Below are 12,319 nucleotides of genomic sequence, written 5' to 3'. Positions count from 1 at the left end.
GGTGTCCTCAAACAAAAAAATATTGTTTCTTAAAATGAAATCTAGAAGGGTCAACAGAAACATATTATGTGCAGTATTCTGTATGCCCAACTCCCCCAAAAAGATCCTAACAGCCTCCACACCTAAATCGTGTGGTATACTTGAATAGAGGGCCTCCACGTCCAGAGTCACAAGCAACACACCAGGGGGAAGCTGGAGATTTTCCAAGATCCGCAATAAGTATGATGAATCTCGAACATATGATGGTAATGCACAAACGTGCGGCTGAAGATGTCTGTCTATATATGCGCTTGCCCGTTCAGTAAGGGATCCCCTACCCGATACAATCGGGCGCCCCGGGGGTTTTTTAAGGTCTTTATGAACTTTGGGAAGTGAATAGAATGTTGGTAAAACCGGATTAAGTACTTTCAAAAACGTCACTATATCCAAATCAATTACCGTACGGGAAAAAGCGTCCTCGATTATTGCAAATAGCTCCCCCTGGCAGCGTGCAGCTCTGGACGGGGAGACCCTCACATAACAATCCTGATTTTTCAAGATATCCAGGCACATCTCTCTGTAACACTCAGCCCTCATCAGCACAATGTTTCCCCCTTTATCTGAGGGTTTGATAACCCATTTTTTGTTTAACATTAACTCTGCAAGTGTGTTACGTTCAGCCAAATCCAGATTGTCCCCAACTGTCTTATGTCCTCTTAATTTAGAAATGTCCCTTTCTACCACCTCAATAAAAGTTTTCAGATTAGGGAAAAGAGAAAAAGGTGGAAATTTTTTTGAAGTGTTCCGTAATCCCACCTCCTCTAGAGTAGGGACAAAATAAGATGCGTATACATTTGTATGTTCAATTTGAGAACAAACCTCAGTATCACCTTGTAACTCATTTAAAGCTTGGAGGATAGCAAGATCCTCATCTGACCACGGCTTCTCTAAAATGCTTGAGCGGATTTTTTTAGGTTTATCACCGTAGAGGGCCTGTAATAAAATACGTCGTCCAAACAAATGCAGATCAACTACTGTATCAAACACATTTATATTGTATGTGGGACAAAACCCCAAGCCCTTCGATAATAATGACAGATATTCCTGAGGGATCTCCTCATCTGTCAAGTTGATAACTTCTAGATCTGCATTTGAGGCTTTGGCTCCTCTACTGTTAGTGTCTGTCACCTTCCCACCTTCTGCCCAGTGGCTAAAAAGTCCGAGGCAGAAGATGAGGAAGGTAACCCACCGTCTGAGTCCTCCTGACATGATGACTCTGTATCCTTACTGGTGTTGTCCTGTTCTTTACTCTTTTTACTTCCTGTTTTACTTGAGTTCTGCCCAAACTGTTTCTGTCTTAAGTTGTATTGCTTTGGATTATCCTTCCCAGAGGCAGAGCTATCCGAGACGGGAATGCTGCTGCCTATGGAGGAGTCTGATTCATCTGCAGCCCGAGGCTGTTTTGGAGGTTCTTTCCTCGGAGATTTGGGTTTAATTGGGGGCCGCCTCCTCGGATTGTTCCACCTATATGCGGAGCCAATTTTATATGCCGTTCTATCGCGTAGGACCTTTTGGTCCCTATGTATGACCAAGTTTTTGTTAAATTGAGTAATATGTTTATCTAATTCTTCACTACGGGTTTTATATAGTGGAACTCTCTCAAAAGGTTTTAAAGAGTCAGAAACTTTCTGAATTTCCTCCTCAATTGTTTTTAAATCCTCTGTATCCAATTCATTCATCAAAGTCAGCCAGATTTTTGCGCAGCACTCAAAATTCCTCTCCCATCGTTTTTTGAAATCTTCCGTCAGATTCCGACGATGGGGGAAGATCTGAAACCGTAGCCAGAGAGGAGCAAACTGATCATCCAAATATATCTTATTGTATTTCAAATTCCACCAGAGTTTGGATTTCCTTTCATATAATTTAGTTAGCTTTCTAAAGCCACCATTAGTTAATTGCTGTGCATCCCTAACACCCTGCGTCTGTGTGCAATCCTTCTCCACCCGGGCCAGAAGGCTATCCCACTGGAGCATCTCACACCTCCGACTGTGAATGACACCCCTAGTGAAATCCCTGATCCTGAGGATCAAATTATCCCACGCTATTTGGGTATTAATCTCGCCGGGCACAAAGGGGTGTGATCAATTTGTGGTCACCCAGGTCCCCCACTCCAAAGTAGCAGTAGTACAAACTATGAGATAGAGTAAAGGAGGAGTGAGACCTGATTGAATACAAATCAGTCTTATTCAAAAATACAAAACTTTATTCAAACATATGCTCATTATTTAAAATTGCAAGATAAAAATCCCACCATATAGCCCATCCCCCACCCCATCCATGCACATACCCACCCAGGCGTCCCCTATACTCTCCCCCTCCTAAACATAGATATATCTCTGGATCGTGTGCACACGTACTAATGGCTGCGCAGCCCTGCAAAAATAGATCAAAACCTTGTTATGAAAAAATGTTGCTGAATCCCTCACAAGCAGAGATTTATGGATATCATAGGGAGTTCATTTGAAAAATGGATTCCAGAACATTCATCCAGTACATAAATGATTTCTTCATATCATATAGCCTCCTATATTGTGCACATAATCATCCAATAGAACAAAATGGAGTACTCAGCGTCCCATCAGGCTAGCAAGTCACCTCAGTGTAGTATGTTGATATGTCAGAGTGCAGTCCTGTATTATAGCATAGCATAGCACATGCAGTGTGATTCCTAAGGAACTTTTGGCAAACAAGCACATCAAATAGCAGCATGTATCAAGTTGAAGCAGCAGCAAGGCACATCCAGTGCTAGCCAATTCATAAAGCAAAGCAGGCAGACAAGGTGCATGACAATGTTAACAATGTCTCTATGCAGGCAGCATATGCAGTTGAGGTGCTCTAAGGGCTCTTACTGTATCCACCGGTCTGGGGCCTTGGTGTTGGCCTGCTATGACGGAGCCTGGAAAGACTAGCCGAGTCTCTAGTGATGGAGGTATGTATGTATATGTATGTATTTGACCAGTATACCACCGCCCGCCGGGCTGGACAGGGCGCAAGATCCGGACTCAGTGGCTGGAGGAGGTGAGGGAGCAGGGGTGGATGGGCTGGCTTCTTATACTGGGGGCACCTGTGCCTGGCTACCTATACTGGGAGCACCTGTGCCTGGCTACCTATACTGGGGGCACCTGTGCCTGGCTTCCTATACTGGGGGCACCTGTGCCTGGCTTCCTATACTGGGGGCACCTGTGCCTGGCTTCCTATACTGGGGGCACCTGTGCCTGGCTTCCTATACTGGGGGCACCTGTGCCTGGCTTCCTATACTGGGGGCACCTGTGCCTGGCTTCCTATGCTGGGGGCACCTGTGCCTGGCTTCCTATGCTGGGGGCACCTGTGCCTGGCTTCCTATACTGGGGGCACCTGTGCCTGGCTTCCTATACTGGGGGCACCTGTGCCTGGCTTCCTATACTGGGGGCACCTGTGCCTGGCTACCTATACTGGGGGCACCTGTGCCTGGCTACCTATACTGGGGGCACCTGTGCCTGGCTACCTATACTGGGGGCACCTGTGCCTGGCTACCTATACTGGGGGCACCTGTGCCTGGCTACCTATACTGGGGGCACCTGTGCCTGGCTACCTATACTGGGGGCACCTGTGCCTGGCTACCTATACTGGGGGCACCTGTGCCTGGCTACCTATACTGGGGGCACCTGTGCCTGGCTACCTATACTGGGGGCACCTGTGCCTGGCTACCTATACTGGGGGCACCTGTGCCGGGCTACCTAAACTAGGGGCACCTGTGCCTGGCTACCTTATACTGGGGGCACCTGTGCCTGGCTACCTTATACTGGGGGCACCTGTGCCTGGCTACCTTATACTGGGGGCACCTGTGCCTGGCTACCTTATACTGGGGGCACCTGTGCCTGGCTACCTTATACTGGGGGCACCTGTGCCTGGCTACCTTATACTGGGGGCACCTGTGCCTGGCTACCTTATACTGGGGGCACCTGTGCCTGGCTACCTTATACTGGGGGCACCTGTGCCTGGCTACCTTATACTGGGGGCACCTGTGCCTGGCTATCTATACTGGGGGCACTTATGCCTGGCTACCTATACAGGGGGCACTTATGCCTGGCTACCTATACAGGGGGCACTTATGCCTGGCTACCTATACAGGGGGCACTTATGCCTGGCTACCTATACCGGGGGCACCTATGCCTGGCTACCTATAGAGCGAAACCTATGCCTGGCTATCTATACTGGGGCACTTCAATGTGCGTACACATCGAATTATGATTGGCCAACTTTACCACATCCATGTACAGAACAGTAGTATGAAGGCCAACAGATTTTGAATTCTATAAAACGTAGTTGACCAATCAAAATTGGATGTATGAACGCACCTTTTGGTCTGTACTATCTTTTGCCAAAAATATTAAGTCTTTTTGGGCAGTGGTACAAACATTTCCTGCTGACTTCTAATTATTAAATGAAGTTGTTATATTCTTGGCTTAGCACGATTTTAGTTTGACTTCATAAAGAACATCAAAAAATTCCAATATTAAAATGAATTAAAAAGGGCGCATGAACACCAGTGTATCCATTTTCTTTTTGGTTACACGTAACAAAACAATATCTTTATAGAAAGAGAAGGACAAAACTAATCAGAGGCTGCTCATAACTAGGCAGGTTCATTCTTTAGAAGCGCTGGAATTCCTGGAACATACCAGCCACAGCTGAATTAGTGACAAAGATCGGCAACAAGGACAATACAGCAGGAGGCTTGTGAATGCCAGGAATGCTTAGACCCTTCTTCTGCTAAGCAGGTAATTTGGATGCCGGAGGCTTCCCATAATTATCGTAATTAGGCAGCGAAAATATAAGGTGTGTGAGTTTTTTGTGGTGAAGGCGGTGCTTATACCGGTGGAGATTGTGGTGCGGGGGGGGGGGGGGGGGCGGGGGTAGGTTAGGGTTGGGCATGGCTAGAGGGATGGTTCAAGTGAGGTATGCGATTTAGATTCTACTGCAGCCAAAGAGATCAGCGGGACTGCCAGGCAACTGGTATTGTTTAAAAGGAAGTAAATATGGCCGCCAGCATGTGCTTCCCACTCCAGATGTACTCTAAAGGCACGTACACACGACCAAGAGGTTACACGACTTGTATTTTAAAACGCACCAACTAACTAAATGACCAACACAATTGCACACGGAATGACTGACTGCACAATATGGCTGCATTCAAAACAAGCGCATGTCGTTCAAATGGTTTGTACACACATGGCCAACTGCACAATATTAGTCCAACACTCGTTGTCGAATTGATCCACCAGATGGATCGGGCAAACCGCCTGTAATCAGTCGCTCATTTAGTTGTGTGCCACGCATACACATCCCTGATCGTCACGCTGAATTGTCGGATGTGTGTACGAGCCTTAAAGGAACTCCAGTGAAAATAATGTAACAAAAAAGTGCTTAATTTTTACAATAATTATATATAAATGATGTAGTCAGTGTTTGCCCTGGTTTTGTAAAATCTTTCCTCTCCCGGATTTACATTCTGACATTTACCACATGGTGACATTTTTACTGCTGTCAGGTGATGTTAGTGGAAGGAGATGCTGCTTGCAGTTGGAAACAGCTGTAAACAGCTATTTCCCACAATGCAATGAGGTTCACAGAAAGGAAACTACTGTGGGATGGGTTTCTCCACAATATTAGCCATACAGACCCCCCTGATGATCGATTTGAGAAAAAGGAAGATGATTTCTCATGGGAAAGGGGGTATCCGCTACTGATTGGGATGAAGTTCAATTCTTGGTCACTGTTTCTCTTTAAGAGGAATGGGTACAATCAATGGCTGAGGGCTGACCTTGAGTACGAGGGGCTTCTATCTACTGATCGCAAGCTCCTCGGCAGTGCTCTTGGACTGGAATAAAACATAAAGACAGTTTCCCAACGTATTGCCACAACCAAACAATAAATAGGACTGGTTTGTGAGAGGAAAAAAAAAACATGAAAAACAATCCAAATACTCAAGCACAAAACTGAATTTATAACACTGGCTAATAAAGTAGCTGGAGTGGCAAAATGGGAAGTATTTCAGGGTGGTAACAGTGGTGCTAAGAGCAGGGCTGCTGCTGCCTGGACTATGGATCATCCTGCTCTTTAGACTGAAGAGGCACTGACTAATCAATCTGAGATAGTAGCAGCTCACAGCTATAGAGGTCTGTGGCTCTATAGAGGTCTGTGATTTTACACCAGCTAATCAATGAGCTTACACACATAGATAAAATAAACAGGCACTAATGCAAAAATTGTACTATGAGAGTTATGATGAAACTGCTTCTACACCTAGTTAGTATGGATTTCCTGTCTTGTGCCATTTAATGTTCCATACCAAGGATGTCTATGAGCATCTAATGAACTAATGTAATCAATGCACAGCACAATCCGAATCCTCGCCGATCTGAACTCGGAGTTATAGAATTATACTTGGCACAGTAAAGATATCTGCATGAGATCCTTACAGTATACCTTGCAATGCCTTTCCAGAGGGATTATATTTCAGAATCAATTCCTAATGTCCAAACAAGATTCTTTTACTAACCCTGCAATATAAACACCGAGTAAGCCAATGTCATTAATGCAGACTGTAAAATACAATTAGAGATGTATTCCTTAGTCCACACAGCTAACATGCCGTTAAAGCAAGGTTGTCAAACTCAAATACTAAGTGGGCCAAAATTGAACACAGGGACAGAGTCAAGGGCCAACCTCAATGTCTAGTGGACAACTCCTTCTAAAGTTCCCTGGTGCCTAGCGCCCTCTCTCCCTCCCCAATACAGTCCCATTAAAAAGAGAATGAAGTCTCGCAAAATACATATTTTTCTTTTAAAAACCTCTTTAACATCAATGCCCTAACTGAAACGCCGAAACCCCACGGCTGAACACTCAATAAATCACCCCAAACTCCCGGGGCACATTGCGGGGAGCGCTTCCGCATAGAGGCAGAGCTTTGGGCTGTAGCTCTGCCTCTACTCACGTCCATCGACGCTGATTACCACCTCTCCCCACCCCTCTCAGTCTTCTTTCACTGAGAGGGGCGGGGGAGAATCAGTGCAGATTGACGCGCAAGGAGGCAGAGCTACAGCCCAAAGATCTGCCTCCTCGGGCAGCAAAATCCACAACCAGGAAAGTCGTGGATTTTGTCACTCATTAGCACCCACTCGGTATTGCTTATTTCATCCGGATAGGTCTGGTGTGATGAATGGACTTTGATTGGCACCAGGATAATAGCCAAACCATAGTAATCAAAGACCATCAATCACGCCAGACCTATCCATTTAGCCAAGGCTATAATCTTGCCCAGAGCATTCTGGGAAATCATGTGATGTTCCTGTTCAGTTCACAGACGGGGAAAACCCCACAGTAGTGCACCTCCCTTGTTAGCAGTACAGATGCTGGCGTCTATGATAAAATTAAGAGAGTTTAATCATTCTAAGGTCAGATTTTACAATGGGCAAACATTGACCAAATAATTTGAAAATGCCTGTAAATATTGTAGTAAAAAAGAAAAAAAAATCAATTTTAGGGCCAGTGCACACCAAAAATCACTAACATAATTGCAATCGCTCAGCGTTTTTAGAAGTGATTTTTCTAAGCGATTCTAGGAGCTTTGCTCTAGCGCTTTTTAGAGCTATTTTCCACTTTTCCTGTACTTAACATTGAGGCTAAATCACCTCAGAAATGCTGCAAGACCCACGTTTGGGGGGGGGGGGGGGGGGGGGAAATCACAACACTCTGGTGTGATCCAGCCCATTAAAATACATTAGCCAAGCACTTTTCAATGCGCTAGCATTTCTAAAAACACTCAGAAGCACTCTTGGTGTGTACTAAGAGTCATATACACTAAATATACACTAAAGTTGCTCTGCAAGAGCCTGCAGCCATAATCATGCACCCATGCCAGCTGAACTACCCCCTCCATTGTAACCAACAAAGGGAGGCTAGATAATAGCCTGGCGACACCTTTCTGCACCCTGACTAGTATGAGAGCAAAGCAGCAGTCATTTCCACTCAGTAGGCAGGGTGAACACAACACATCAGTATTTGTAAACTAGCTTAAAGCGAACCTTAAAGAGACTCTGTAACATTAAAAAGATCCCCTGGGGGGTACTCACCTCGGGTGGGGGAAGCCTCCGGATCCTAATGAGGCTTCCCACGCCGTCCTCTGTCCCACGGGGGTCTCTCCGCAGCCCTCCGAACAGCCGGCGACTGTGCCGACTGTCAGTTCAATATTTACCTTTGCTGGCTCCAGCGGGGGCGCTGTGGCTGCTTTCCGTTCCGAACTACACGGAAATACCCGATCTCATTCGGGTCCGCTCTACTGCGCAGGCACAGGAAACTTGCGCCTGCGCAGTAGAGCAGATCCGACGGCGATCGGGTATTTCCGTGTAGTTCGGAGCCGACAGCCGTCAGAGCGCCTGCGGAGGAGCCAGGAAGGTAAATATTGACGTCACCACTGCACGGACTCCACAGAGGGCTGCAGCGAGACCCCTGACGGATGGAGGACGGCGTGGGAAGCCTCATTAGGATCCAGAGGCTTCCCCCACCCGAGGTGAGTACCCCCCAGGGGATCTTTCCATTTTTTTTCGTTACAGATCCTCTTTAAGCCAAAATTGATTTTAAATATAAAAGTATTACCTTATTCCTGTTTGTGTGCTCTTCAATTCCGCCTATGTTGCGCCGCTGTGGAGTCGGTATTTACGCTGTTACCGGCAGCTCTAACATTTATAATTTATTCAAAATGGCGCTGGTGCCCGGTACTATTTCTGTGTCAGCCAGCGCTTATTCACGTCATGCCTCTTCCTGCGCTTGCTCGTGCACTGCCTTGTCTGCTTCAGTGCACGAGCATAGTTTCCACACAGCGCTGTTCCCGAGAAATTGGCGGGGCATGCGCACACACTCCAGTGGTGAACAATATAGTGCACGATTCTATTCTATTCTATGCAAATCGCGCCGTGCACACGCGCCCCCGTGCACGCGTAAAAATCAGCCCTGTGTATGGGCCTTTAGTCTATGAGATCTGCAGATCATCATACACACCTTGTTTACAGACTTCATCTGCATATCTGGCAATCATCTGCAGATCTGAAAATCCATCCTGGTGGATCTGATCTGCAGTTTGAGCGATCCGCCCGGCGGATCGCTCAAACTCAGTCTTATCACGCGAATGACAGTCTGTACACACGCCCGATTTGGCGGGGCGAACGACTGAACGACGGGACGTTCAAACGACCAGTCGTTCGCAAAAATCAGACGTGTGTATGGGCCTTGCGATTACATTTTGCAGGAATGGATCTTTTGCAGAACCAGATCTTTTGCAGATAATGATCTTTTGAATGTGTACGGACATCTTTGTGTGCAGCATCTTGCAAAGATTTTATCTGATGGGGAGTGCAGCTCCATAGAATAGGCTGTGTAGAGTATGGCTCTCATACTACATAGAAGGGGGTAAAATTGGTCTGTGATCTTGCCTTTTCCAAAGACTTTTATCTCAAGTGTGTATGAAGCATAAGGCTAAAAGTATTAGAGGCAGAGGATCAGCAGGACAGCCAAGCAACTATCATTACTTAAAAGGAAATACATATGGCAGCCTCCATATACCTCTTGTTACAGTTGTCCTGTAAGTGTAAAGTACAGAAGATTATTAAGTGCAAATACTTTACTTGGATTGCCATTGGTGCCCTTATTCCAGGTTACATTTCTGCAATAACAGCAACAGAGATCCAGGCACTTCTATACATATAGATGAGGCGTACCCAGGCACTTCTATACATATACCTAAATAAATGTCCAGTGCTGCGTAATATGTTGGCGCTTTATAAATACAATAAATAATAATAATATACATTCGGTGTACCTAGGCACTTCTATACATACACATGAGGTGTACCCAGGCACTTTTATACATATTAATATACATGAGGTGTACCCAGGCACTTTTATACATATTAATATCAGGGCTGTGGAGTGGGTACAAAAATCCACCGACTCCGACTCCTCAGTTTAGGATTCCACCGACTCAGACTCTGACTCCTCTAATTTGCATATTAAAATCTTGTTGAATGAAAGTATGTAACATGAAATTCGTCTCTTAACTGCCAACGCTTAGGAATTTTAGAAGAAGTGAGAAGGATATGGAGACTGCCATATGTATTCCCTTTAGTCATAGACTAAAACTAGTCCTTGGTAAGAGTACTTGTAAAGTTGTAAAAGGTAAAGACTGGAACAAAGAACATCTATCAGGCCCTAAGCAATGTAACTGTGGGTACATGTAAGAGTGATGTGCAGGTACTCTGCAGGGGAATAAGGAGATTCTTCCTCTATTACACATTCTTCATGCACAATCTGAACCAGGTTTATGGGTGATAGACAACACCTCTGTGTTCAATGTGCACAACATTCTTAGTGGATTCCCTGCAGCTCTGTGGAGAGTGCATATGTAGAGTATAGTACTATTGTGTAACAAAGTAAACCTGAGGCAGATGAAATTAAAGTTGTATACATACCTGGGGCTTCCTCCAGCCCCCTTCAGGCTAATCAGTCCCTTGCTGTCCTCCTCTGCTACCTGGATCTTCTGCTATGAGTCCAGGTACTTGAGCCAGTACGGCATAGTGAGCCAGTATGGCATAGTGCGCATGCACACACTACGCCGCTGGGAGCGTACTGCAGAACGCTCCTGGCTGTGGAAGCGGCATGCGGCCGGACTGCGCTGACTGGCTGAATTACCAGGACTCATAGCAGAAGATCCAGGTGGTGGAGTTGGACAGTGAAGGACTGATTAGCCTGAAGGGGGCTGGAATAAGCCCCAGGTATGTATAAAACTTATCTATTCTTCCTTCTCAGGTACTATTTAATTCGTAGTCACCAAACCAAATTTTAACAACATATCAAATTATTTGATTTCAAAAGCATACATTTGCATAAATCAGAATCAACGCAGAATTATTTCCATCTCATTGACAATCTCTATTAGTTACATGGCTACACATCAGGCTTTATACTTACAGCATAGATGTTATTTAGTATATATAAGATATTCCTGTGTACACATCTTATATACAGTCACAATCAGATGTGTATATCTGAGTTTACAAATACGGGGACTGCTTTATTGAAGCAGCACAAGTAACTAATTTTGATTGGTTTATTTCATTTTTGTGGACTAAGCACAGCTATTACTGTATGTATAAATTATTTATGATGACTATCATCTGAAAAATAGACTTTTTTTCATATTTTCTATTTTAATTACATTACATTTAAATTCATTAGGAGTCGGAGTCGGTACATTTTTTCCCCGACTTCAACTCCAGGCACCCAAAATTGCCCCGACTCCACAGCCCTGATTAATATGCATGAGGTGTACCCAGGCACTTTTATACATACTAATATACATGAGGTGTACCCAGGCAGAGGGTGTACATGATTCCCAACAGTGGAAGCAAGAAAGACAACATTCGGGCACAGGAGAACTGGTCCCAGGTATTGGAAACTTTCTGCAGGGAAGCACACGTCAGGCATCAACGGTGGCCGTCATGGACCATAATGCCCACACCTCCTCCTCACCTGAGCCGCGTACACCGCCAGCAGTGCTGGAGTCCTGCGCTCTCTGCTGCCCGTCACCAGCCACAGTCCGCCACACACCCCTCCAGCTACGGCCACCCCAGCCAGGCGAGCCGCTCCAGTCCCGCTCCGTAGCCCGGGGCCCCCGGCAGAAGCAAGTCTAGGAGCAAAAGCAGTGAAAACCCTTCTCCAAGCCGCCATCTTCCCGGAAGTGTCAGCTGTCACCGGCCACCAATCTCACGCGAGAGGCGAGCGCGTCATTGTTTTGTCACGTGACTCAGGCAGCCCTGACATGTATGCTGCTACTGCTGGTATCTGCAGCATGTGTGTCTGTACAATAATGCTACTAGTTTCTGCTTTAGTGTCGTCTTAGAAAACTTTAATATGCAAAAAGAGGATGTATTTTACTGGTAACAATAATAATAATTATTATAATTGTATGCATTTACATTCAGGGTATGTCCTAAGTGTACCTCTTTAGGATGCATAGCTCCCAACTGTCACTCTTTTGAAGTGACAATCCCTCTTTGGGAGCCCTGTCCCTCTTTCAGGACTTTTTCTATGTAAATATATATATTTCTCTACTAAAAAATGTGTTTGACTCTAAATTCTATCCCCATCCTTTAAATTGATATATTACTAATTTGAAAATGTTAATATGAAGAAAAATGAACCAGATAGGAAGGACCAGTGTGGTTTTGAATTATAAAACAGCATA

General features: G+C 45.4%; 1 protein-coding gene across 2 annotated transcripts in view; it reads right to left on the bottom strand.

Annotated features, from left to right (window-relative positions):
• MICU2 (mitochondrial calcium uptake 2) overlaps positions 1-11,843 on the bottom strand; it is a 419,619-nt gene extending 407,776 nt beyond the window's left edge. Inside the window, exon 1 of one of the 2 annotated variants that reach the window (XM_068266953.1) lies at positions 11,605-11,843. In XM_068266953.1, the coding sequence (XP_068123054.1) occupies positions 11,605-11,802 (198 nt within the window). In that variant the 5' untranslated portion in view covers positions 11,803-11,843. The remainder of the gene's footprint in view (positions 1-11,604) is intronic. The other variant, XM_068266952.1, reaches the window with a different exon arrangement.
• Positions 11,844-12,319: the final 476 nt, after the last annotated feature.

Source organism: Hyperolius riggenbachi, chromosome 2 (assembly GCF_040937935.1).
Source record: "Hyperolius riggenbachi isolate aHypRig1 chromosome 2, aHypRig1.pri, whole genome shotgun sequence".
In the NCBI taxonomy this organism is placed as follows: Eukaryota; Metazoa; Chordata; class Amphibia; order Anura; family Hyperoliidae; genus Hyperolius; species Hyperolius riggenbachi.
The sequence above is the reverse complement of the archived record's forward strand: the minus strand, read 5'-3'. Positions and strand labels throughout refer to the sequence as shown.